Source organism: Miniopterus schreibersii, assembly GCF_964146895.1.
Source record: "Miniopterus schreibersii genome assembly, chromosome: 15".
Taxonomy (NCBI): Eukaryota; Metazoa; Chordata; class Mammalia; order Chiroptera; family Miniopteridae; genus Miniopterus; species Miniopterus schreibersii.
The window spans coordinates 17,793,338-17,817,497 of NC_138115.1; the positions used below are offsets into that span (position 1 = coordinate 17,793,338).

General features: G+C 53.7%; 1 protein-coding gene and 2 long non-coding RNA genes across 6 annotated transcripts in view; 2 read left to right on the plus strand and 1 right to left on the minus strand.

Annotated features, from left to right (window-relative positions):
• Positions 1–6,441: 6,441 nt before the first annotated feature.
• LOC308567759 lies at positions 6,442–13,706 on the plus strand. Its single transcript, XR_014000372.1, has 3 exons — positions 6,442–6,617; positions 12,524–12,608; positions 13,625–13,706. It is a non-coding gene; the product is annotated as an uncharacterized lncRNA (long non-coding RNA).
• On the minus strand, positions 12,139–15,538 carry GLYCTK (glycerate kinase). Its single transcript, XM_081159619.1, has 4 exons — positions 14,883–15,538; positions 14,492–14,643; positions 13,700–13,875; positions 12,139–13,375 (listed from the first exon to the last, which is right to left on the minus strand). The coding sequence occupies exons 1-4, from the start codon at positions 15,257–15,259 to the stop codon at positions 12,509–12,511; spliced, it is 1,572 nt and encodes a 523-aa protein (XP_081015745.1). The 5' UTR covers positions 15,260–15,538; the 3' UTR covers positions 12,139–12,508.
• Positions 15,470–24,160, plus strand: part of LOC308567757 — a 319,467-nt gene continuing 310,776 nt past the window's right edge. Inside the window, exons 1-2 of one of the 4 annotated variants that reach the window (XR_014000368.1) lie at positions 15,470–15,547; positions 17,235–19,204. This is a non-coding gene — a long non-coding RNA (uncharacterized lncRNA). Of the gene's footprint in view, positions 15,609–17,234; positions 19,205–24,160 lie in introns of those variants that run through there. The other 3 variants (XR_014000369.1, XR_014000370.1, XR_014000371.1) reach the window with 3 other exon arrangements.

The following is a 24,160-nucleotide window of genomic DNA, read 5'->3' on the forward strand; positions in this document are numbered from 1 at the left end:
CCCCACGCAGCCCTGGCATTCTGCCTGTCCTGCCTCAGCTGGGGCTGAAGCCACACGACTCTGCTGAGGGTGTGGCAGGCATGGCCTGGCTGGCTTCTGCATTCACAGACCTCTGACGGGAGGATCGGGCCAGAGTTATTCCTCCAACTGCTTCTGATGGGGAGCCAGGCTCAGAGAAATAAGGGGCTTGCCTGAGGATGCACAGCTAACTTGTGATGGAGGCCCCAGATGGAGTCCAGCCCTTCCCACACTGGGCTGGGTTAGGGTGGGCAGAGGATTGCCTGGACAGCTGGCCTCCAGGATTTCCATGGCAACACCTTCCACCCCTAGTTGAGCCTTGGCTTAGAAAAGCCAAGTTTGTCTAATAGACTTCTCTAGCTTTGGGGCGGGGTGAGGTGGTTTTGGCTCACTGGGCAGATATGAGGGAGGCATTGAGAGCAGGGTCCTTTCCAGTTGGCCCCTGCCTTGGTCCTGCTGGGGTCTCTAGAGGATTCGGCTCCTTTGGATCTCTGGGTTCCTGGGGCTGGAGAGGGACTTTAGCTCTTGTGTTGCATGCTAAAGATGAATCCACTCTCTCTCCCTGGAGCAGTCCTCTCTCGAACTCCAGCCTTAAGTCTGACAACTGTTTCTTCTGTTCCTCCAGCCCTATCTGCCCTCGATTTCCCTCTCACCGGTCAGCTCTTCCTAGCAATCCTCTCTTCTGAAAATGACCACACCATTTGCTGAAGTGCTCAAGCCAGGAATAGAGAGCTGCCCTTGACAACCCTCTCTGACACCCCACAGCCAACCTCAGGAGTCCTGATGGCCCTGCTGCCTTCCAAACAACACCCCCAGATACCAACTTCCCACCAACTCCCAGCAAGAGCTCCAGTCCCGGCCACCATCATCTCCCACCTGGACAGCGCTGCCCTGGTCTTCCAGCCTCTGCAATCCAGTCTCCACACAGCTGCCCCAGTGATTTTTAAAAATCACTCCCAGTTCAAAGCCCTCCAATGATTTCCTGTCCTACACAGAATAAGGCCCCTGGGCCTCCGCCTGACCAATAGTGCCCACCTGCCTCTCTGGCCTCCTCACCTCCTTTCTCTTCCCCTTACTCTGGTCACGTAGGCTCCCCTTCAATGCCTCTAAGGCCTCAGGGATTTTGTACTTGCTGCTCCTTCTGCCTACAATGCTCTTTCCCTAACCTCTAGATCCCTCAGATCTTGGCTTAAATGTCGCTGCAGACTTTCCTGGTCCCATGACCTGGTCTCCTAGCATATCACTCTGTGAGGATCTTCTGCATGGCACCTGCGTGGCACTGTTGTTATCCTGTCTCCCATGACTAGAGAAGAGACAACATTGGGCCAAGGATTTCATCTGTCTCGGTCCCTACTGAATTCTTAGTCTACGACACCATATGCCTGGCACTCATTAGGGACTTTTCATTGAATGGATGTTGAGGGAATGCCTCAAATTTCCTTCAAACAGCCAGAGTCCCTACCCCCTTCCTTGAGTTCCCCAGGGCCCACTCAAACACCTCACACTTGAGCATGGCATCCCCACATCCTACTCTGGCCTCCCAGCCTCTGCTCACACTGGTCCTACCAGCTGAAGTGCTCCTTTCCCTATTGGCTGTGGACTGAAATCCCTGCCTCCCCAGGCCCTGTGGTGCTGCTTCTGACCAGTGAGGGAGAGGATTGAGACCTCTGCTTGTTCGAACTTTATGCTTGGTTTGACCCTAGGCCTTGGCTCTTCCTGGCACTTATCTCTGCCTGTCCCTTGGAGGAGACTCCTTGGGCCTACGTCCGTCTGGACCCTGAGGCCATAAGCTCCTGGAGGTGGTGACCCTTATCTCTGCTTGCCTATCACTCCCCATTCTGCCCCAGGAGCCAGACCCAAGGTGGCTGGCCCATAGTTCAGTGATTAGCAAACAAGTCAGCTCACCCTGACCACGTGGCTCTAGATCTGGGGAGGAGCTCGGTTAAGAGCAGGGTCCAGCTAGCTGGGGGTATGGAGTATAAAATGGAACACCATTGAGTGGGAAGGTCAGATCTCAGGCCTCCTGGACAGGAGACAGGGGCTACCCAGTTTAGAAGGACAGGGGGCCTAGACTGGGACCCACAGAATTGCCACTCAGAACTATCTCCCTCTAATCCCCAGGTAGGGCACAGGTGGGACACAAAAGGATGGATAGCTATGATGATATAATTTGGAGGGAGGGAAGATAGATGTCAAGTTCTTTGGGTCCCATTTTGCACAGACTCTGGACACACCCAAGGTATCTGAGACTATGGATCATAGACTCTCTTTTCACGCAGGGAAACTGAGGCCTGGGGGAAGGGATCAGCCCTGGTGATCCAGCCAGGCAGGGAGTAGGGTTGCTGAGACTTGATTTCAGTTCTAACAGCATCTCTTTGAGGCCTTGGTGCCTCAGTTTCCCTATATGCACAATGGTGGCAGTGACTTCCATCCTCTCTCATTTCCCTGCACCCCTTCCTCAAAGCTGTGAGGTTCACTGATGGAAAGGCTGTGGATGGTCTCCGAGAGTCAGGGCCCTGCCTTCCAGCTTTGTTGAAGGCAGTAAGAGGAAGGGTGGAAAAGGCTGAGGGAGCAGGAATCTGGGGACCCCCACCAAGTGATTCCAAAGGCACCCCTGCCCCCTCCATGGGGAAAAGAGACCTCCCTAAAGCTGAGGGTGACTTGCTTGGGCTTAAGGCATCTCTAGCCATGTTGGGATGCCTTTTAGGGTTAGCACTGCCACGATGGGCTTTACCACTTTTCTTGCCCTGAGCCTCAGTTTCCTCACTAGTCCAATAAGGAAAAGCGTAGTCATCCCAGACCTTCCAGTGTGTGACCTAGTAGTGCCACCACGTAGGGCCAGTGGTTCCTGTGAACAGCAAAGCCCTGAAGAGAGAAGAGAAAGCCTGCGAATGGGGACAGAAGGACCTAAAACACTCAGGGCCCCAATCTCAGCCACACCAGCCAAGCCCCTGCCCTGGGATTGTGGGGGTTGGTAGTGCCCATATGTGATGGGAGAGGCTTGGTCAGGGACTCCATCAGCCCTGGAAACTGCCTTTCTGTTGCTGCTGACTCTCCTGTCCCAGGCTGCTGTCAGCTACCAGCAGTCACCCCACATACACGTACACACAGCAGCCGCTCCCGCCTCTCTCCTGAGCAGACGCAGCTGCTGTGGCCTCCATGCTGGAACCAAACTTGAATGAGCATTTTCACAATGTCGCCTCCCACTGACGGCTCCTAGTTGCATGTTGAAGCCATGTGATGGAGCCCACGTTATACTAATTATGTCATTACCCTAATTAAGTAAATACTGTATGTGCTAATTGGCTGAAATTTCTTTGGGGGGTTGGGCAGGGGGAGAGGAAACCAGTGTCCCCTGGGCTGTCCCATGGGTGGGCTGGGGGTAACAGATGCAGGAAGGGAGAATGAAGAAGGATGAGGGTCTTTTCCCTTAGTTCAGCAAGTCCTGTGATCATGAAGTGAGGACCCTCGGCTCCGCCCTGGACAGGGGAGGAAGCTGAACAGGTGGGTCAGAGACCCAGGCTGGAGGTCTGCCTTTATCCTGACAGGCTGGTGGTCTTGAACAAGCCTTTTTCCTCTCTCAGGTGGTTCTCCTTGCTCACCCCCACCTCAGCCAGCCCAGAGCCTATGGATTCTCAGACGTACTGGGCACAGCGGCATCAGAGGGACTCATTAGGCAGGGCTAATCGAGTCTTTGTCAATCATCTATGGGACATCAGTTACATGCCCTGCCTGGGGCAGTGGGAGGGAGAAAGGCTGAGGGCCTGAGAAAGCCCTAGGCCCTGGGGGCAATGTCGGTGTGAACCAGAAAAGGAATAAACAGGGCTGGCATTCCCCAGAAGCCATGTGAGGTGGGATGATCTGAGGAAGTCTGGAGGGCTTCCTGAAGGAGGAGGACTTCACCTACAGAGAAAGAGGAAATCAGGGTTTCAGAGTTCAGATCATCTTTCCAGGTATGGTTTTTAAATGCAAAACATCTTAACCATAACTTTGAGGTGGGGGTTAGGAGGGATAAGAGAGCAGCCATCCAAAGGATGGCCTTCAGATGGGACTTCAATCCCTTTTGGAGGACTGGAGGACACAGAGGAATGGCAGCCCTGTGTCAGGAACCATTATATAAGCCTCAGTATGACCACAGCCTCCATCCTGCCCTCTCTGAGCTGATCAGCATGGACCAGCTGTCAAGCAGGGGCCCCCTCCCTGCCCTGTCTCTCATGGAGTTGTGGGGAGGGTCCCAAAGGCAAGAGGTCAAGTCCTTGGCACTGTGGCTGGGGCCTCCAGCAGCTGGGTCTTCTCAAGCCTACTCAAAGCCAGGCAGTGCCCAATTTCCCGAGTGTGCCCAGAGGCCAAAGCGTGGGCATCCCTGCTCTCCCAGCTCTACCCCACCCATCTGTTGCCATCTCTGCAGACATATGCTGCAGCTCCACACCCAGCAAACACCACATGCTCACTTTAGTGGGCAATGGCTCCCTGCCTCCCAGGCTGGAGGAGAGAACAAAACGAGAGGGATGTGAGACCTAGCCCTAAACCGGCCCAACGTCCAAGGTGGCCTCGGCCAGGCCCCTTCAGTTCCCAGGCCTCAGGCTCCCAGTGGATGATGTCCACTCATTTGTTGCCTGTGCCAGGCCTTCATTCATTCCACACGACATGGTCTGGGCTCCCACAGGTTGGCTCTAGGAGACAGAAACAGATAAGAAGCTGTCTTTTCAGCTGTGATGTCTGCAACTTACTCTCAAATGGCTCAGGAAAAAAATTATGTATGACTACACACACATACACACAGTATATATATATGGAGAGAGAGGAAGTGAGGCAAAATATTACAATAGTTGAATATGACTCATGGGTATATGGGTGTCATACTATTCTTATTCTGACAACTTTTCTGTAAGTTTTAAATTATTTTTAAATAAAAAGTAGGAGAAAAGAAGGAGGGAAGGAAGGAAAGAAGGGGGGAAAGAAGGGAAGGAGGAAAGTCCTTTCTTTTCATGGGTTTCCGGGCTACAAGAGGAGGCAGCTGGGTGGATGTGGCCCTGCTTGGTGAGGCCCAGAGGGCTTCCCTGAGGAGGCGGTAGGGCATTGGGTCCGGCAGAGTCCAAGGGGAATATAGCGGCGGGATGGGGGCTGACTCTCTCCCACTCTCCCTGTGGCAGCTCCAGGCTCCGCCCACGACTCCCTCCCCTTCTGCTCTCCAGAGAATGTAGGTGCTCTGGAATTTCTTTGAGGAGTCTCCAGTGGGACGAGGGAACTTGCCTTGGTCAGAGGCTTAGAAAGGCCTCCTGTGCAGCCGAGCATGAGAGGAGCCTGGACCGGCCCAGGGCAGTGTGCCCTGGAGTAGAAAGGGATGGGACAGCTATGGGCAAGGCCACCCTACCCTACCTCGCCTGCCCCCAGCAGCACTATCGCAGACTTGTGCCCAGCTGCCCGAGCTGACTGCCCTGGTGCCCTGGCCTGTCACAGCCAGTGCCCTGCAGCAGAAGGGCAGCTGCTGGGAAGAGGCTCATTACTCCATCCTTCACTAGGTCTGCATCAGGCAGCCCAAGGATTGTGGGGTGTGGAGGGGGGCTCTGCTTTAGACCAGCTTGTGGAGGGGCTGCAGCTCTGGACCCACCTCTGCAGCCCCCTCCTCTCCTCCCTATGCCCTGCCCCCCTCTCCCTTCCTCCTCTGGCCTACTGCACCCACCAGCCTGGCCCCCCTCCCTTGGGGCCCCCAATGGTCTTCCCTAAAAGGGGGCCTCCCCGCCCAGTTATCAGTCCGGCTTTGGACCCCATCCACCATCCCCTCCCCCAAGGAGACAGTGACACCAGCATCCTGATGTGTGGTCACTCTCGGTGTGTTCGCAGCTCTCACGGAATGAAGGGGATCCCCGCCCCTCTCACAGCCCGGCCCCTCTCCCCTTGACCCTAGGCTGCGCCCTCGGACCCCGGGCTGCCCGGAGGGGAACTGCCTTCCGCTCAGGACGCTGCCTGGGACGCCCCAGACTGCGGCACCCGGAGGTCAGCACGGGCTGATTCCTCCAGTCAGACACCTTTGTTCTTCTCCCGCCTTTGTCCTGGCCCCGTCCAGTCGGCCAGCCCCGCAGCCCAGCGCCTCGCTGCTCACCTCGCCCGGCCGGTCCCCTGCCCGGCCCGTCGCCCGCTCCGAGGCCAGGCCGGGTCGCGGGACGGTGGGGGCGGGATGCCCGCCGAGCCCAGCCCCGCCCCCCAGCCCGGCTGCTGCCCCCTGCAGCCCTGCCTCCACCCCCTCCTGCCCACGCCCCCTCACTTGCCCCGCGTCCGCCCCTCTAAGCAGCTCTCGGCTCGGGGGCTCGTCCCCTCCCCCATGTCCTCACCCCCACCCCCCACCCCGCGCTCGGCCCTGGGGTCGCGGGAGTCGGGCTCTCTCCCTCGCGCACGCTCTCGGCCCTCCGCCCCTCCCTCCTCTCTCGCATCCCCTCCCGTCTCTCCCCCTCCAGCCTCCACTCCTTCGCCGCTCACTCACCCTCTCCCTCTCCGCTGCCCCCCTCTCTCTCCCCCACCTCTTTGTTTCAGCTGAGAGCCGGCTCCTCGGGACAGTTCCCACACCGCAGCGCCTGTGGCGAGGACGCGGCGCCGCCGAGGTGAGCCGGGGGAGCCGGGACCGCCCGGCGGGCGGCGGGACCTCGGGGGCGCGCAGGTGGGGAGCGCGGGCGGCGCAGCCGAGACGCTTCTCCGTCCAGGCCCGTGGGAGCCTCGGTCCGAGTGCCAGCTGCACAAGCCCCAGTGGTCAGTAGGAGCGGAGGGCAGAGGGGCAGCCGGCCGCCTGGGGGGGGGGCGGCGGGGGGCAGGGGGTGGGCAGAACTGCTAGGGAGCTAGCAGGCTCTGTCCCTGCCCTAGTGCCCGGCTTCTGTGGGTGTTCCTGGCTGAGGGAGACCCTCAGGGGGACCTGACGGGGCGGGCGGGGGCTGGGCTGCCTGGAACAGCCAGCTACTCCTCAAGGTTTGAATGTATGCCCTGTCCGGGAGTCCCGGGCTGCGAACCCTGCCTCTGGCTGGGCTGTGGTGCTGTCAGTGGGGCTGTGACCCCTGCAAGTGCCTGTCCCTAGTTGGGGTTTTGGTTGTAGGACAGGGACGTGCTGGGCTGCTCCCACTGCCCAGGTCGAGGGTATAGACAGAAGAGAGATCTGCCCCTGCCACAGGCTGGCTGCTTTCACCCCAAGCTACTGACCACCAGACCCACAGAGCCACACTGGGGAGGGGCACTTCTCCCTCCCCTAGGAGTCTCTGACCAGCTTCCCCAGACAGGGTCCCTAGGATAGCTTTATCCAGATTGCAAAACAGTAGGGTTTCAGGACAGAGCCCAGGTGTTCTCGAGGTCAGCTTCCTGGGGTGAACTGAGCTGGACAGATTGGAATGGTTGTAGGCTGGGGGATAGGTGGAGACATAGCCCTGGCTCTTGAGTGAGGCTACAAGTGTGATTATTGGAGATGCCCCAGGGCTGTGAGAAGATCCCGAGACACTGAAGCTGGGACGGGTGGGTGGGAGTGGATGGAAGGGGCAGCAGCCACTGCCAGGAGCCCCGCCCCCTTCTCAGCTGAGCTGGGGATGGAGCAGCAGCTGGGCTAGATGAGGGCAGAGTGTGTTGCTCACCTTTCCTCAGAGAGGCCAACGGGATGGCTCCACTGGCTGCCGGGGGCGCGGGGGGGGGGGCACTTCCCAAAGGGGTGCATCTTGCGGGGGCAGCCCCTGACTTTCTGTCCAGGGCAGAGCTAGGTCCTACAGCTCCCTGGACCTCAGGGAGCCAGCAGTGAACAAGATCATAGTGGGTAGTGATCCTATGAGCAGAGCTGCTAAGGATGTTTGTCCCTCTAGGACTGGGCAAATGGGGCACCTGTTTCTGGGGCCTAACTCTCTCTCACCCTCTTCCCTGGCCAGAGCCTCCTCATCTGAGCAGGCAGCTACCCCTCCCAGATAAAAGTAGAATCAGAGATGTGGGCATCTAATCTCAAGGACCGAGGTGGTCCATCTCTAGCCTACCCCATCCAGCCTCTAGACTAGAGGCCCAAGTGCAGCCTAAGCCAGGGAAAGTGGGAGAGCAAAGCCTCAGGACTCGCCCCAGTGGTTACCCAGGGAGGGGCTGACCCTCAGACACCCCTGTCTCAGGGAGAAAGGCCATCCCTCTTGGCCTGAGCACAGCACACTACAGCTCCTTGGCCCTATCTTTCATGTGGCAGTCTGCCTAAGTCATTGGCTTCCCCACCACTCAAGGTGTGTCAGCATCCCCCGCCCCTATACAACCCCTGTCTTCCCCTAGCACATCCCAAATCCTCTCACAGCTCATCCGAAAGATTCCTGGCCTGGGATTAAGCCAGGTCTCCACACCCGGGTCTGGGCCTCATCATGTCCCTCACATGATTCAGATCCAGAGAGATCAGGCTGCCCTGCCTATTTTCCTGAGATACGAGGGTGCTCTCTCCCAGGCTGGGTCAACTTACTCTAGTTCCAGCTACAACCCCCCTATTGGCTCTGTGACCTCCCAGGGCACTGTGCACCCCAGCAGCCATTAAAGACTCAAATACCACCCCTCGCTAGTGCCAGTCCAGGACCCGAGGACAACAGTCACTCACTTGGTCTTAGTCAATAACACCAGGCCTTACTGGCTCTAAGCCTGGCCCTGCCTGGCCAAGGTAGTTTCCCTGAGCTGAGAGCTCCTTGAGCTTCTCAGAAGAGGTCAGTACCTCTCCCTTCTTTTTGTTTATTAATCCTCACCTGGGGATTTTTAGAGAGAGTGGAAGGGGGGGGGGGGGGAGAGAGAGAAACATCGATATAAGAGACATGTGGACCTGTTGCCTCCCACACACGCCCCGATCAAGGCTGGGGATCGAACCTGCGACCCAGGTATGTGCCCTTGATCAAGAATCGAACCTGTGACCCTTCAGTGCACGTGATGACACTCTAACCACGGAGACACACTGGCCAGGGCACTCCTTTCTTTTCATCCCTCCCTGAGCCCCTCACTGGCACAGGTTTCTTACCCAGATCCATCTGCTGCTGACACCTCCCCAGAGAGGTGAGCAGGACAAGGATGTTGTCCCCATTAGTCAGTGGAGAAAACTAAGGCCAGGATAAGGACCTAAGACTCTTAATTGCCACCCTGATGAGTTCCTAGATGAGAACAGGGTACCTGTGTTCACCAAAGTGTCCACCAGTTGCCCAGCCTCTCTGCCCCCTAAATCCTCAAGACCCTAACGGCATTCCCAGGGACAGAGGGGCTAGGTTACTCCGGGGGGGGGGGGGGGAATGGCGTTGAGCCAGGGCTTCCAAAGTGAGCATTTAAAAGGTTGCCTAGGCTGGCTGAGGGCTGCTGGATGAAGCTGCAGAGGGGAGGTGGGAAGGGGTTCCTGAGCCTGGCGACATACCTCTTTCCCACCTGTGATACCTCCTCTACCTCCTTGCATGCCCTATCCCCCACTCCTGCAGTAAGGAAGGCCTCTCAGTATCAAAGTCCCAAAACAGCCTCCTGGCATCACTCCTCGCCAAAAATCCTCGTGAGGCTTGTCGCCACTGTCAATGTGAAGTCCAATCCCTTTGGCCAGACACACAAGGCCCTTTGCCAATTGGCCTGTGACAACCTTTATGGCCTCCTGGCCTATCTTGCTTCACCTTATCCCCAACATTCTAATTACACCAAACTGTGTCTCTACCCTGGCATGGAACAGAGCACAGCTCAGAGGCTGGCTCAGTGACTGGTTGTGGGTTCAACTGGACACACATGCCCACACATCCCCATGCACACATATACAGATGTGTGTACAGATGCAGACAAGCACCTTTGTATAAAAGCCCACTATCCAACTGCATGTGGTTTCCTTCCAAATCATATGCACACACGGAGTTGTGCAATCTGAGCCAAAAGGGTCTGACAAATCTGATTTATGGATCCCTAAAGATGCCAAGTGTGGTCTTATCATCATCCCTAAGCCCTTGAGGGGCAGCAGGGAGGCAGGAGTGGGTCCCTGGCTTTGACTCAGCCGTAGCTGGACCCCTGGCTTTGACTCAGCCCTAGCTGGACCCTCTGAGCTCCAGAGGGTGCGCAAAGGATGGTCAAGTAGGTCCCAACCAGGTTCTAATTCTGGTTCTGTGACAAACTTGCTGTGTAGTTCCAGACAGGCCACCTCCCCTCTCTGTTTTTCCAGCTATAAAACAAAGGAATTTGGATTAGCTGACACCTAAGGGCTATCCAGGCTCACTGTCCAGCTGCTCTCAGTTTATGGCAATTTCAGAGAATGGAAGGGCCTGTGAGAGCAGCAGCAAAGGGTGACAGTCACTCTACAAAAGCTCCAGCAGGGCCACGAAGAGTCCGGGGATGGAGATAAGGTGGGTGTGAGGGCAGCAGGAATCTGAGCCAGGAGAGACAGAGCCAAGAGCCATGAGATGGGAGCAATCATTATGACCCATACTTGACATTTATGGAGCAAATAATGAGTCTTATTGAACACTCACCATGCAGGGTTTATCTCGTATTTTCATTTAGATTGAGGCCAAATATATTCTCTCATCTCGGGGCTACAAAATGAGCAAATCTAATGGGTTAGGCTCAGTCCAGCCCCCAGCCTCCCAGTCCCCACAAACAGACAAAGGGCAGGGACCAAGGTGGCACAGGGGGAGCTTCTGGCAAGGCCCCACACCCGCCCAACCCCTCAGTAGGTGTGTCAACAGCCATGCACACAAGCCACAGCATAGCTCTTGTGCTGAGTATCTGTGCACACAAACATGCATCCCCCCTCTCGGTATGCCAACACCAACATGCACACACATACACATATTGGGGAAATGGCACAGGTCCTCTGCCCAGCCCTCCTTTCATGCTCTTGCCTGGAACTTGACACCTGGTACTAATACTCATGGTCCCGCGAGCAAGGATTGAAGCAGGGACAGGGCATATCTGGAGGCTGCTAGAGGAGCACCAGCACATAGGCAATGCCATGTGGAGACAATATCCCCTAAAACTATGACCTCCCTAGTCAGTAGAAACTCCATGCAGGACAGAAGAAACTGGTGCCTCTGCATCAGAGTGGTGCAAACTCCCCTCTTCCCCAAACCTCCTTGGCCTCAGAGCCCAGCTCACCTGCTCACCTCCCTCAATCCCCAGCCTGCCTGATGTGCTGTCCCCAGGTCATGAACTGTCTGCAAGCTGGGCTGTCCAGAGTTCAAGTGGGGAAGGAAGGCTGCTCCCAGGGTGCCAGCTCTGGTCCAGAGCCCCTCACACCTTCAGAAAGGAGGGGATGGCTGGGGTGGCAGAGGGTCCAGCAGAAGCAGCCCCAGGCCTCGCTGTTCTCTATGGCTTTTTATTCCTATGTGATTCTACTGCTCACTCATATAGGGATTGGAGCCGTGGCGCACGGCGGGGGCAGCCAGCGGAGGGCTTGGATACTGAGCAAGGGGGCCCAAGGAGAGCCGGGACAGTGGCCCATCCTTTTCTCAGCACAGGCAGCTGACCTGGCCAAGGGAGCCCTCCTCTGTTGCTTTCCTCCCCACTGGCCCTTTCCCCACCAGCTGTAATAGGAGGGGCAGGAGGCTGCTGGACCCCATCACTGCACTGACCCACCATCCCAGTAGTGGAGATCCCCATAGCAAGGCTGGTACCAAGAATGAGACTGTCCCTAGAGGAATGGCTGAAGGAACTGGGGGTACTCTGCCTGGGGAAAGGGCTGCCACAAGGAAACAAAGTCCAATGTCCTATGTGGCTGGGGTAGCCCCTTGATAGAGGGCAGCTCAGCCAAAGAAGGTAGGGTCTGTGACTAAGGGCTGTCCAAAGCAGGAGGGATGACCCTGGTGGGAGGTAGCAAGCAGGCACCCAGTGAGGCATATGGCAGAGACTAGAGACCGGGGTAGGGATGCCACTCAGGAGAGTCACTGTTGGATGGGTGGCCAGTCCCTCCCAGACCCCATGGACTGCAGTTCTTAGGCCTGTCCTCCCTGGGGTCTCTGCTCATTCTCATTGAGCATGTCAGGAGCCAGGCTTAACCCTCCCAGGCTCCTGTTGAAATGAAACAAGTGCCAAGTGTGTTGCGCAGAGCATGTGGGGAACTCCTATCGGGCCTGGGTTTTGTGGCTGTAGCCCCCCTGCAGCTCCCTTGAGCAGAAAGAAGATGCATCGAGATCCCACAGAGTGGTCTTTTTTATTTTCAGTCCTTGTTTCTCCTGCAGAGAAAACAGGCTTGGGTGCTCAGCAGTGGGCTATCTAGGGAATTCCAGGAACAGTGAACTGGCCAAGACTTGTCCTGGTCTCAGGGGTACCTGCTGCCATGGCTGAAAGTAAGGGTGGGAGAGAGCCGCCATCCTTCCACTCTGGTTGGAGAAATGGACGTGAAGCAGGAGCCCTGGGTGGGAGACGTAAGGGCCAACCATGCAGACAGAGCCAAGGAGAGAAGGGGCCCTAAGGCTGGTGAGGCCCTGGGGACCAACCTTGGTCTGCCCCAGGACTCTGCCCTCTAGGCTTTCTCTAGACTCCCAAAACATGACCTATGTCATCACCGCGGCTGCAGGAATAGGAAGTGGACGTCCATGACATTGGTGCCTGTCATCCCTGTGTACAGCAGTTGGGCCCCACCCTGGAAGCGGTGGAAGAAGGTATGTGAGTTATTGTGGGCCAGGAAGGTGGCCACATCCAGGCCCTCAGCGGTGGCCTGGCTGGTAAGCTCAGGCATAACCCAGGCCCCAGCTGCCTCTGTGGGCCCATCCTTCCCATCAGTGCCACCACTCAAAAACAGCACATCAATGGGCCCCAGTGGCCGTTGTCCCAGCTCTACCCCAACACGCAGGGCCAGTTCCTGGTTCCGGCCCCCCTTGCCCGAGCCCTGCAACTGCACTGTGGGCTCGCCACCAGCCAGCAGGCACACGGGGCCCCTAGCCCCCGACACGACCTCCAGAGCCTCCTTCAGCTGCAGGTCTGGGAGCTGGAGTGCAGCCGCCTGCTCACGGAGTTGTTCATCGTCTTCCACAGAGGTTCCAGCGCCGGGCAGAGCGAGGTGGGCTCCGGCCACTCGGGCCAGCAGCCCGTAGAACTTGGCCACACTTTTCACGTCGCCCTGCATGGCTGCGCTCAACACCACAGCCCGGTATCCCAGCGCCTCAGCCTGCCGCTGGGCCTCAGCCAGTGCGAGCGCATTGGAGCCAATGATCACGTTGAGGACGTGACCACAGGTGTGTGGCCCACGAGGGTCAGAGTCGGCCCGGGCCAGTACGGTTTTCACAGAGCGTGGCAGGGCAGCGCGGAGGCCATAGTGATTAAGGATGTGCAGGCAATCTTGCACGTTATGGACACTGGCCACAGTGGGGCCGCTGGCAATCACCTCCACAGGGTCTCCCACCACGTCTGACAGAATCAGGCTTACCACCTGGGAAGGGGGCAAAGACGCAAGGCTCAGTCCTGCCTGGTCCTCACCCCAGAGCTGAGGACAAATGGCCCCTTCCCATGTATCCACACACTTTACACCACCAGTGCATTTCCCCGCCCCTTTCTAACTCCTCTCAAGTGGGTTAGCAGAATACCTGGCCATGTGGACTCCCCCGCACCCTCTTTGAGGTCCCTCTCTGATGGCTCTGTGAACTCCATACTAGGTCCCTGCCAATCTATACCGTTTTAGGCTTTCACCTGCTGGGCACATGTGGGCCTGGCTCTACCAACCCAGGGCTGCCTGGCTAAGAAGTGATTCACACACCTGGGCAGGGTAGGCAGCCTGAGCCAGTCCCCCGCCCTTGAGCTGGGACAGGGCCTTCCGGATGGTGTTCAGCTCCTGGATGGTGGCTCCCCGGGCCGCCAGCAGCTTGGTGAGTGTCTGCTTCTCCTCCAGGGTGACGGGTGGGATGGGGGCCGGCAACAGCGCCGAGCCCCCACCTGCAGAGACAGCGAGGACTTCAGGCAGAGGGGCAGCAAAGAAACTTCCTCACCCAGGGATGCGGGAGGGCAGTGAATGCATTAGGAAAAGGGTGGGGGCCGGAAAGGTGGGCTTAGGGTGCCTCTATATGGGCATGCAGTGAATGTGTGCAGTCACCACACCCTGGGGACTGAGCACCTGAGTGTGTACTCTGCCTTGGGGTAGTCCAGGTCCCAGCAAGTACTGGAAGAACTATTCCTTAAGATCTTGGAGTAGGGGGCAGATGGGACACAGGATGGGGCAGCAGAGGAACAAGGAGAGGGCTCCATGAGGGCTGGAGACCTGGGTTCTAGCCTCAGGTGATATTGGTACAGACAGCAGCAAGAGCATTGACATTTTCCTTGCAAGACTCTGAGTTAGGTGCTCCCTGTGTGCCCTCTCATGGTCCGCAAACTGGTCAATCAAGGGGAGGACTCCATAGCTCAGGGGAGGCCAAACTGGCCCAGGGCCATCTCAGGCACAGCCACAGTTCCTCACTGCCTTACTTGCTCTGTGACCCTGGGGGCTCAGACCAATGGTTTCTCGCAGACCTGACATTTACCCATCCAACTGTCCTGAGCCAATCTGGCACCGCACCTGAGATGAGCACAAGCAGCAGGTCGTCAGCTGTCAGACCTTCGGCCAGCTGCCGTATGGCTAATGCAGCCCGCAGTGCATCACGGTCTGGCAGGTTGTCCTCTGCACCCTCGAATACCTGGACACGGCTGTGTGGCTTCAGTAGCATCTCCCTGAGGAGAGAGAGAATAGAGTAAGAGATGGAGTGGGCTCCTCTTCTCCCATCTAATTTCCCAGCTGTACAAGTGAGAGGGGCAAGAACAAGAAGGCCTGCTGACACCCATCCTGGAACCAGGCCAGACCCAGTAGAAAAGGGAAGCTAGTGAGGAAGGGAGGCCCCGATCCAGCCTGAGTATGGGCCCAGGTTCCCTTCCAGATGGACAGTGGGGAGCAGCCCCCCAAAGCTCCTTACTGCTTGCCACTGCACTCTATGGCAGCACGGATCCCCTTGGGAACGCTGATCACTCCCTGCACCAGATGCTGGCCCAGTAGCTCCTCAGCTGCAGCTGCCATGCCCAGCACAGCTTTGCCGAAGCCCACCAGGTAGAGATTTTGCCGCAGTTGAAAGCTCCGATCCCGCACCTTCAGCTGCCCGCTGCCAGGGTCCAAGGACAGTGCTCGGTGCATCATGGGGCCCGGCAGCACTGAACTAACAGTGTACTCGAACAGCTTCCTAGCATGCTCTGCCAAGGCCATGCCACTGGCCAGTCGTGCCCCTGGGCCCCTCCAGAGGAGTGGGCGTAATGGGGGTCGGGCCAAGCGAGGCAAAACCTGCAGGGCTACAGCCATGCCCCACTGCTTTCAGGTCCACCTGGCACCCATAGCCACCTGGGGGGAAGAAAGCACTAGTGAGGCAGTTGCAAAGCTGGAGAAGGGAGCCCCTGATGGCTCAGGGACAGCGGACCCCACAGCTGCTACTGCAAGAATGGACCATCTGCCAGTCCCAGGAGACTTTCCGAGGCCCACAGCTGCCAGATCTCACTCCAGTCCTCAGAGCCCAGGCCTGCCACCCAGCCATGTCCCTCTCTTCTGCGGGCCACACGCCGGACGTCTGGATGCTCTGCCTGGAGTCCAAAGGTCCTGTTAGCTGAGCCCTCCTCCTAGGTCACCCACTTTGGCTGAGTTAATTATTCACAGAGTGAGCAATTCCTATCAGTGGGTTCCTGGCCCCGCCCCTTCTCCACCCCTTCAGTCTGAGCTCTCACCCAGGGGCAACGCCCCTTTCTGGCACTATTTCCTTGCCTCTTCACCACTTCTGTTGCCAGGAGGCTGCTGGCCATCCCACCAACTGACCCAAGCCCGCTGACCTCCAGCTTGCTCTATTTCATTAGCTTATGGGCCTGTGTAGGGAGGCTGTAGGCTTGCCAGAGCACTGACAGACCCAGAACACATCCTAAAGACATATAGCCTGAGGGATCCCAGCACTCAGGACCAGTCCAACAATAGGTTCAATTTCAAATTAGAAGTGGCAGCAAAGTCTAGCTCATGGTGGAACCTCAGAGAAATCCCTAGACAACACATGAGGTGATGTACCAGGGTGACCCAATCTGCAGGACAGAAAAAGACGCCCTTCCACCTACATGGCTGGCCAGACCCACCCCTGCCAATAGCATGCCATTGGCTCCCACATAACAAAAACAAGTCTTGGGCCACACCACACACAGGGGTGAGAGCCAAGTGGCTACAGCAGGGAAAGGCCAGGCTTCCACAGCTGAGCCCAAATAATCATTTTCCCCACGGGGCAGGGTAAAGGTTAAAGAAGCCTTGAGGTGAAGGTCAGGAGGCTGTAGAGAAATTTAGGGACAAAAAAACCCCAAAGAGCTTATCTTTAAAAAGGCAGATACTTTAATAAATGCCCACCATAAATGCTGCCAGTTGACTGTAGCAACAAGTGTGGACAGAGCAGGAGAAGAAGGCTGGGAATCAGGTTCCAGCTCTGCCACAGGTTTTCTGGGTGGTTAGAAGAGCTAAATTTCTCTCACTGGGCCTCATCTGCAAAATGAGAAGTGGGATGAAATTAAGACTAATACTTTCCTCTTGAAACTCCTGGGCTCTCTGAAGCTGTCCACTGTTAACACAGAAAACCTGAAATCCCAAACACCAATTTATCCCACACTCACAAAACCTGGCAACTTCTAGCCCTCGACCACTGAGCCTGCTGGTTTTCAGCTTTCCCATAAGAGACCAACTCTGTTTGACCCCAGTTGTGAAAGGGAACACAGCACCATGATGAGGACTCCAAAAATGGGCCCAGCTTTTGCCAGGGGGCTCCTGGAGCTGGTCCCCATTAGGCTTGGAGTTAAAAGCATCTTAGCATCTAGCAACAGCTGATTTTTTCAGCCTGGGTGAACTTTGTACTTATTTCCCAGGTGGACACAGGCCTAGTGGATCCCCAGCCTTGCTACTGGATAGCAGAGCCCAGGGCAAGAGGGTGCTCAAGGTTAAGGTTGCCAGAGAAAATAGGGAACGCCCAGTTAAATCTGAATTTCACATAATTGAGGAATTTTTTTCTTAACAAACATTTAACAATGTTATATTAGTTTCAGGTGTACAACTTAGTGATCAAGAATTGTTTTAATACAGGGGTGTCCCATAGAATATTTGGAACATACCTATGCTGAGATGTTATTTGTTGTTTACCTGATATTCAAATTTAACCAGACGTTCTGCATTTATTTTATTTTTATTTTTTTAGATGTCCTGTATTTTTATTTGCTAAACCCATCAACTCTAATCGGGACACCTTCTCAAACGCCCAGGCAAGGCACTACAGCGCGAAACCTGGATATTCCGAGATCCGCCGTGACTCCTCCCAGCCGCCAGGTGGAGCTGAAGCCACTTCTGGCCTTCGCCTGCTCGCAAGGCACAGGAAGTGACGTCACCCACATCCTGGCCTGCAGGACTTTGCGACGGAAATGGCGGGTGCGTAATGTTCAGTAGTAACCCTAAAAATAGGAGCCCACTGTCGCCTGGACCGGCTGTGGCCCTGCTCAAGGATTGCTTCTGTAAGTTCTCGCAGCGCAGACTTACCCATAGCTCGAGGCTGCAGCTTCTCGCGCGGGATACCGGAAGTACCCGCGGGTGGGCGGGGCGAGGCCCGGAAGTGCGGTTGCGTGGGGCGGGGCTGGGGTACCCGGGTGTGAATTGGCGTTCGGAGGAGCGCGGGAGAAACTGGAGTGAGAAATGCGGCTTTAGCTCCGCCCGGCTTCCGCCCAGACCGCGGAGATACCTGGACCCAGTGAGTGACTTCGCGCCTCACTCTCTTCATCTCTGCCTTGGGGGTAGTAATTTCCGCCTCACTGATTGCCATGATCCGTCCGCGCCTCAATCCTGTGCGATGTATTCAGTCAGAAAATACATCCCGAGCTCCGGGCCCCGGGCGCCGTGCTGCGCAGACGGGCGGGGAATCACTTATTTCCTGACTGCCCACCCCTTCTGGAGCCAGGTGATGTCACCCTAGACCCTCCCCACCGCTGTAGTCCCGCGTAACTCATTGGTGTCCCCTCCCTCTTCCCCTTGGGTCACCAAATAACGGCTCTGACTCAGCAAGAGTTCAGGTCTGTGAGCCTCAGCCCTGGGCCTGCCTCCCTGCTCCCACCCTGTGCTCACGCCCACACGAGAGCACACTGTTTTTACTTAATGTTTTTTGGGGCGATGGGAGAGGGAGTTACATGACAAATCACTTAGAACAGACTTCCTAAAAGTCTTAAAACGTATCTCTCACACCCGTGCGCTGTAGCAGCTGCCACATCTCTCCATAGGTCTCCAGACTATGCTCTGCTTTTGTCATGAACCCCTCCTCCCCCCTTCGTAGCCATCTCCCAGGATTTTTCTTTTCCTTTATACTAGAGGACCTTTTATTCCCTACCAACTGCTCCTCAGTGCTTCTCCACCCCGTCATCCAAACAAAGGCGCCATCAGAAGGTGTTGCCTTCTTTATTATTATTTTATTTTTCAATTACAGTTTACATTCAGTATTATTTTGTATTAGTTTCAGGTGTACAGCATAGTGGTTAGACAATCACATACTTTACAAAGTCCTGTCCCCCTCCACCCCCCCGATATTTTCAGTACCCACCTGGCTTCATACATAGTTATTATAATACTATTGACTATATTCCCTGTGCTGTACTTTACATCCCCAGATCTGCCTTCTGTAGATTTGGGGAGATTGTAAATACTTAAAATTTGAGTTTGTCCTTGCTTACAGTAAGCTGCCTTCATCCATCCATGCATTTATTCACTCCGCCGTCATTCAACAGACATTTCCGAGTGTCTTCTATGTGGGCCAAATGCTGCAGCTGCTGGGATGAGTAAGAAGTGGTTCTTTCAGATGGGAAACTTACTCTGCTTTTGCAATTACATTCCCACATTGCTGAGAGAAGTGTAAATTTGAGCACCTCTCTAATTAGTGCCCGAGACTCATAAACAGACACCATTTACTGTGCCAGTACTGTTCTGTCAGACAGTAGGCAGGGGACTAATTGTACCCATTTTTTAACCTCCGACTGCACCCCACAACTACTCACAAGGTGCATTTAACAACAGCAAAATGTTTAGATGCCCACCCGACTGTGAGCTTTTGGAATGTGATAACTTGCTCTAATTCATATTTGTGTTTGTACTGCCTTGTGTAGGACCAGGCACAAATACAGGGTGTCCCAAAAAAATGTATACACACACTTTGAATAATTATAAAGGCAGTGTGTATTAAAATACATTTCATTTTCAAAATTGTGACTGGAATTTCTTCTTTTTTTAGGGTTTTTTGTTTGTTTGTTTTTAATGTTCTTTCATTGGTTTTCAGAGAGAGAAACATCAATGGGAGACAGAAACATCAACTAGTTGCCTCCCCTATGCACCCTGAGCAAGGATCAAATGCGAAATGCTTCAACCAACTGAGCCACCTGTCCGGGGCTCTTCTTCTATTTTAAAAATGAATTAAGACAACAGTGAAGTGCTCAGCTACAAACTGCTGCAGACCCTAGATGGGAAGGATTTCACAAAAGGAAAAGAGATGGTGGCGAGTGGAAGTAGAAGGCTTCGTGAAGTAGTGGGATTTAGGTCTAAGAAAACAATTCACCTCATCAGAATAACACATACCTGGAATATGTCTACAGTCTCTTTAAGAGTACTTTGGCAATAAATATCATTGTCAAAAACATGACGTGCAATTTCAGTCCAAGGAAATAATTGGATCTGTGGATGAAAATGTTGTAGGGGAGGGAAAAACTTTTTCCTTTACAGTCTTAGGTTCAGTGGCTGAGGCCCTACAAATTAAACTGACAGAAGACCGATTAACGGGAGAAAGAGGCTTATATGCATATGGGGGGCTGCTCACAGAAGTGGAGTGAGAACTCCAAAGAAGCCATTAGGCCTGAGAGCTTATATACCATTCTTAACAAACAGTGATAAATTGTGGAGATGGGACAAGGCAGAGGGGGTGTGACCTTTGAGGGGCAGTACATTGTGGGGAAATATGGGGGAAACTAAGGAAGATAAGGGTTTTTAGTAAGATTTTAGTAAGATTTGTTTGCACAGATTCATCTTGGCAGTGGCTCCCTATCTCCTGGTACAGGGATGGGAAAATTTCTCATGGGAAATTTATGTCCTGCTCTTAGGTAAAAAGGAGGAGGGCAGGGAGCCCTTTGTATGTCTGCTGTTTCTCAGCTGCCTTCAGCTTAAAATAATCCTTATGCCAAAGTGGCATATTTTGGGTGACCTACTCTGATCCCCATCCATAGATAGGAAGAGATATTCATCCCAGAGATTTTCTGAGTGTAAAGCAATCTAAATATACATTGATAAGAGAATTTATACAAATAAATCTATAGTACTTATAAACATTAATGATATTCATTCTAATATTATTAAGGCTGCATACATGTTATTTTTTGAGATGCTATTTTATGACTAGAGGAAACTTGAAAGGCTATTTAAATAGATTATAAGTTTTTCCCATTCGAGCAGCTGAATTACACATATGCTACTGGGGGAGGGTTTGCTGAATTTATTCAAGTTAAGCTTTAATCTATTCTCTTTTAGAGCAAAGGAGGAGGTTGTTCCTGGGTGATGTTGGATAGTCAGTGACCAGGGGAAGGTGGCAAATAGTGGTACCCATCTCCACTAACAGTGCTGAATCTCAGAAATTCATTATGGATAAAGTACTTGGTCCTTGTAAATCTGAAACTCACCCACACTTCCCAGCTCAAGGTGGTGGTCGGGTAGTGAATGGTGCTCAGTCTTGGGCTTTCGGACCTGAAACTTCGCTGTAAGTAAATCCTGTTTGTTGAAGAAGCTGAACACACAGGATGTGCAGCCATTTGAGGTTTCAGATGCCTGAGGAGGTTTGAAGTGTTACTTCATGTTGTTACCGCAGCAGAGCCAGCAGTCGCACCCCTAAAGCACCTGCCCTTCTATGAACATTCATCCTGTTGTCCTCCAACTTCCAACCAGTAGAGGGGTTTACCAGAAAGTGCAGGTCTCTCCCCTTCCAGCACTTCCTGGCCCCCTTGTGGTTGAGTGCAGTCAGTCAACTAGTTCTGGCTAATGAGTTGTGCGTGGAAGTGATGTGAGTCATTTCTGGGCATTTAATTGCCCTGGAGACTTTCCTGAGCATTTTTTCCCCTTGGATCTGGCAACTGGCAACATTCAAGATACGGCTTCTCATCCGGCTGGGCGTGGCTCGGGTTGAGCGTCGACCTAGGATCCAGGCGATCGGGGTTCAAGTCCCGGTCAGCATGTGCCCGGGTTGCGGGCTCGATCCCCAGTCTGGGGAGTGTGGGAGGCAGCCGATCAGTGACTCTCATCATTGGTGTTTCTATCTATCTCTCTCCCTCTCCTTTCCTCTCTGAAATCAATAAAGATATATTTAAAAAAAATATGGCTTCTCTGCCAACCTGAGACCCTGAGTGACTGATAGGAAGAGTCACCCTGCCAGCCCACAATGGATGTGTATTGAAAGTAGAAAATAAACCTTTGATGTTTAAATCACAAAGATATGAGGGTTTGTGTTATTGCACCATAACATAGCCTACCCTGGTTGATAAGCTCACTTGGTCCTGTTGAAACTTAGTTTCAGAAATGAAGACCTGCGGCACTGGATAGTTTTGCTCAGTGGTTAGAGCATCCCCCCTCCCAGACTGAAGGGTCCTGGGTTCGATTTTGGTGCGTATGGGAGGCAACCAATAATGTGTGTCTCTTACTTTGATGTTTCTCTCTTGCTCTCCCATTCTGTGAAAAGCAATGGGAAAAATATACTCGGGTGAGGGTTAAAAAAATTGTAAAGAAATGAAGACCTGCTCCCTGACCTGGGAGCTCAGCTGGTTAGAACATCGTCCTGATTCAGTCCTGGGTCAGGGCTCGTACAAGAATCAACCAATAAATGCATAGATGAGTGGAACAACAAATCGATGTTTCTCTTTTTCTCTCCCCCTCTCCTCCCTCTCTAAAAAATCAATTAAAAAAAGAAAGAAAGAAATGAAGACCTGCATATTAGAAGCTAGATCTTGTCAGATCATGCAGAAAATGTTGGTTCTCATTGGCATTCATCTTGCCAGATGTACCAATGTGCTTCAGGTCACCCACTGTCCAGGCTTGCACACTTTTTCATGAGTTACAACAATGAAGAGATGAAGAACATTTTGCTGTGTACACACAAACTCAGGAGAGTCCTGTGCACTAATTAGCACCACAAAGCAGGGGCACAAAGCAGAAAGCAGCTTCCACAAGGAGAAATTCTTTGTATCAATCTTGGGCTCCTGCGGCTGGGCAGATTTTTATTCCATCGGTTTATGTGACTTCTGCCCCCACCCCTTTTATTGCACTTTACCTGTGACTGGAGAGAGAAAAAAAAATTGCAAGAATTTAGGACCAGCAGGAAATGTAGGACTGACTTAGAACCAGAAATAAAAATAGCGAACAGGAATGTGTTCAGTCTTTCCTCCAATGAGGTGTTCTCAGTTTGATTACTTCAGCCCTGAAAAGTATTGTGTTAGTCGGTCGTAGCTCCAAACTGGACACAGCTGCCTTCTCCCATGCTCCCGGTCTTCATGGCCATTTCTCCACTTGTCCTTTACATCCTGGGCCTTGAGGTGCAGCCCCTCTTTCTAAGCACTCAGCCCCTAATGCCTCACAAGAGTCTGCACCCAGGCATGGAAGAGCTCTGCAGTGAGCTTTCAGGATCCCCCTCTGCCTGCCCCCCTTGGGCTCTGAACTGCTGGACACTGTGCCAGCGCAGGCCCAAGGTGGGCGTGCTCTGGGAGACCCAAAGCTCTGGTGCTAGAATGGTATTGTGAAGGGTAGTTCAGGGGGAAGGAGAGGGTCAGGCGGTGCTGGAGGCAGGAGAGAATAGAGCTGTTAAGTAAGGACTCTAAAACCCCTTAAAGCTATTTTTCCTGAAAGGAGGGGTAGGGGAGAAAACAAACAGCTCATGGGTACTGGTGAGTGACTGTGAGGAGAGGCTGCTAAAGCTGTATGGGCTGGGTTGTCAGAAATGGTAGTTAAGCCTTTTGAAACAGTTGTATACTTTTAGAGGCTCTCGGACTCTAGGCAGTTTTTCCTGGCTGTGAGCAGTCTAGGCTTATCAGGGAAGATCCTATCCCTTCCTTCCACAACAAGAAGGCATTGTTTAGCTACAATGGACTCTGTTAAATGTGAAACAATTACCTACCCTTTGCCCTGGAAGCAGGGCTGGAGAGTGCAAATCCAGACTCTAGGGCTTACTGGCTGTGTGACCTTGGGAAAATTACTTAACCTCACAAAACCCCAGAGTCTTCATCAAAATGGGTTAAGAGCAGTAAATGTGTCTAAAAGTGCATATAGAAAGGCTCAAAGTTGTGGCTGTACTATTTCCGAGCTGGGCCAGATTAATGGGTATGTGACCTATGCAGTCACACAGGGAACCAAGGTCAGAGGGGTCCTGCACTTGGTTTAATAGTCTGCTGTTCCTGTCCTGCAATTCTTAACAGTTTTTTGAGGGGGAGCCCATATTTTTATTTTGCACTGGGTCCTGCAAATTATGTAGTCAGTCCTACTACCCGGAGAAGATGCCCTCCTTTCATCTGGGCCCCATAGCCCAGGAGTTTCAGGACCTGTCTGAGGAAGTCGTCAGGGGCCGCATGTTAGGAATGCCAGTGTTACACATTGGGTGAGGCGGATGTGGCATTGTGTCTCCGGAGCAGTACTGAGGCTATAAGGGAAAGTCTGAGCTCCCCTGCTAGAAGGGCATGTCCTGGCCACTTGGCACAGGAGAGCTTTTAAGCAAGAGGCCTAGAAACCCTAGACTCGGCTCACTCGGTAGCTGAAGGCCACAGTTTCAGTCTCCTACAGGCTGATCCCTTGGGAAAACTAAGCATAGCATGTAATTCAGGAGTGGCGCAAGCTGCATGAATTATATGAAGTCAGCCCCAGGCTCCTTGCAAAAAAAAAAAAAAATCAAGTGTTCTTATCTTTTTAAAAAAATATGTTTTTATTGATTTTAGAGAGAGGAAGGGAGAAACACTGATGAGAGAACCATCCATTAGCTGCCTGCTGCATGCCCCCTACTGGGGATTGAGCCCACAACCCTGTGCTCGGGTTGGGGATTGAACCAGGGAAGCTCAACCAACTGAGCCTCACTGGCCAGGGCAAATGTTCTACTCTTTTAAAATGATTTTAAGCATATATTAGTTTGATTATCATAAGAAAATT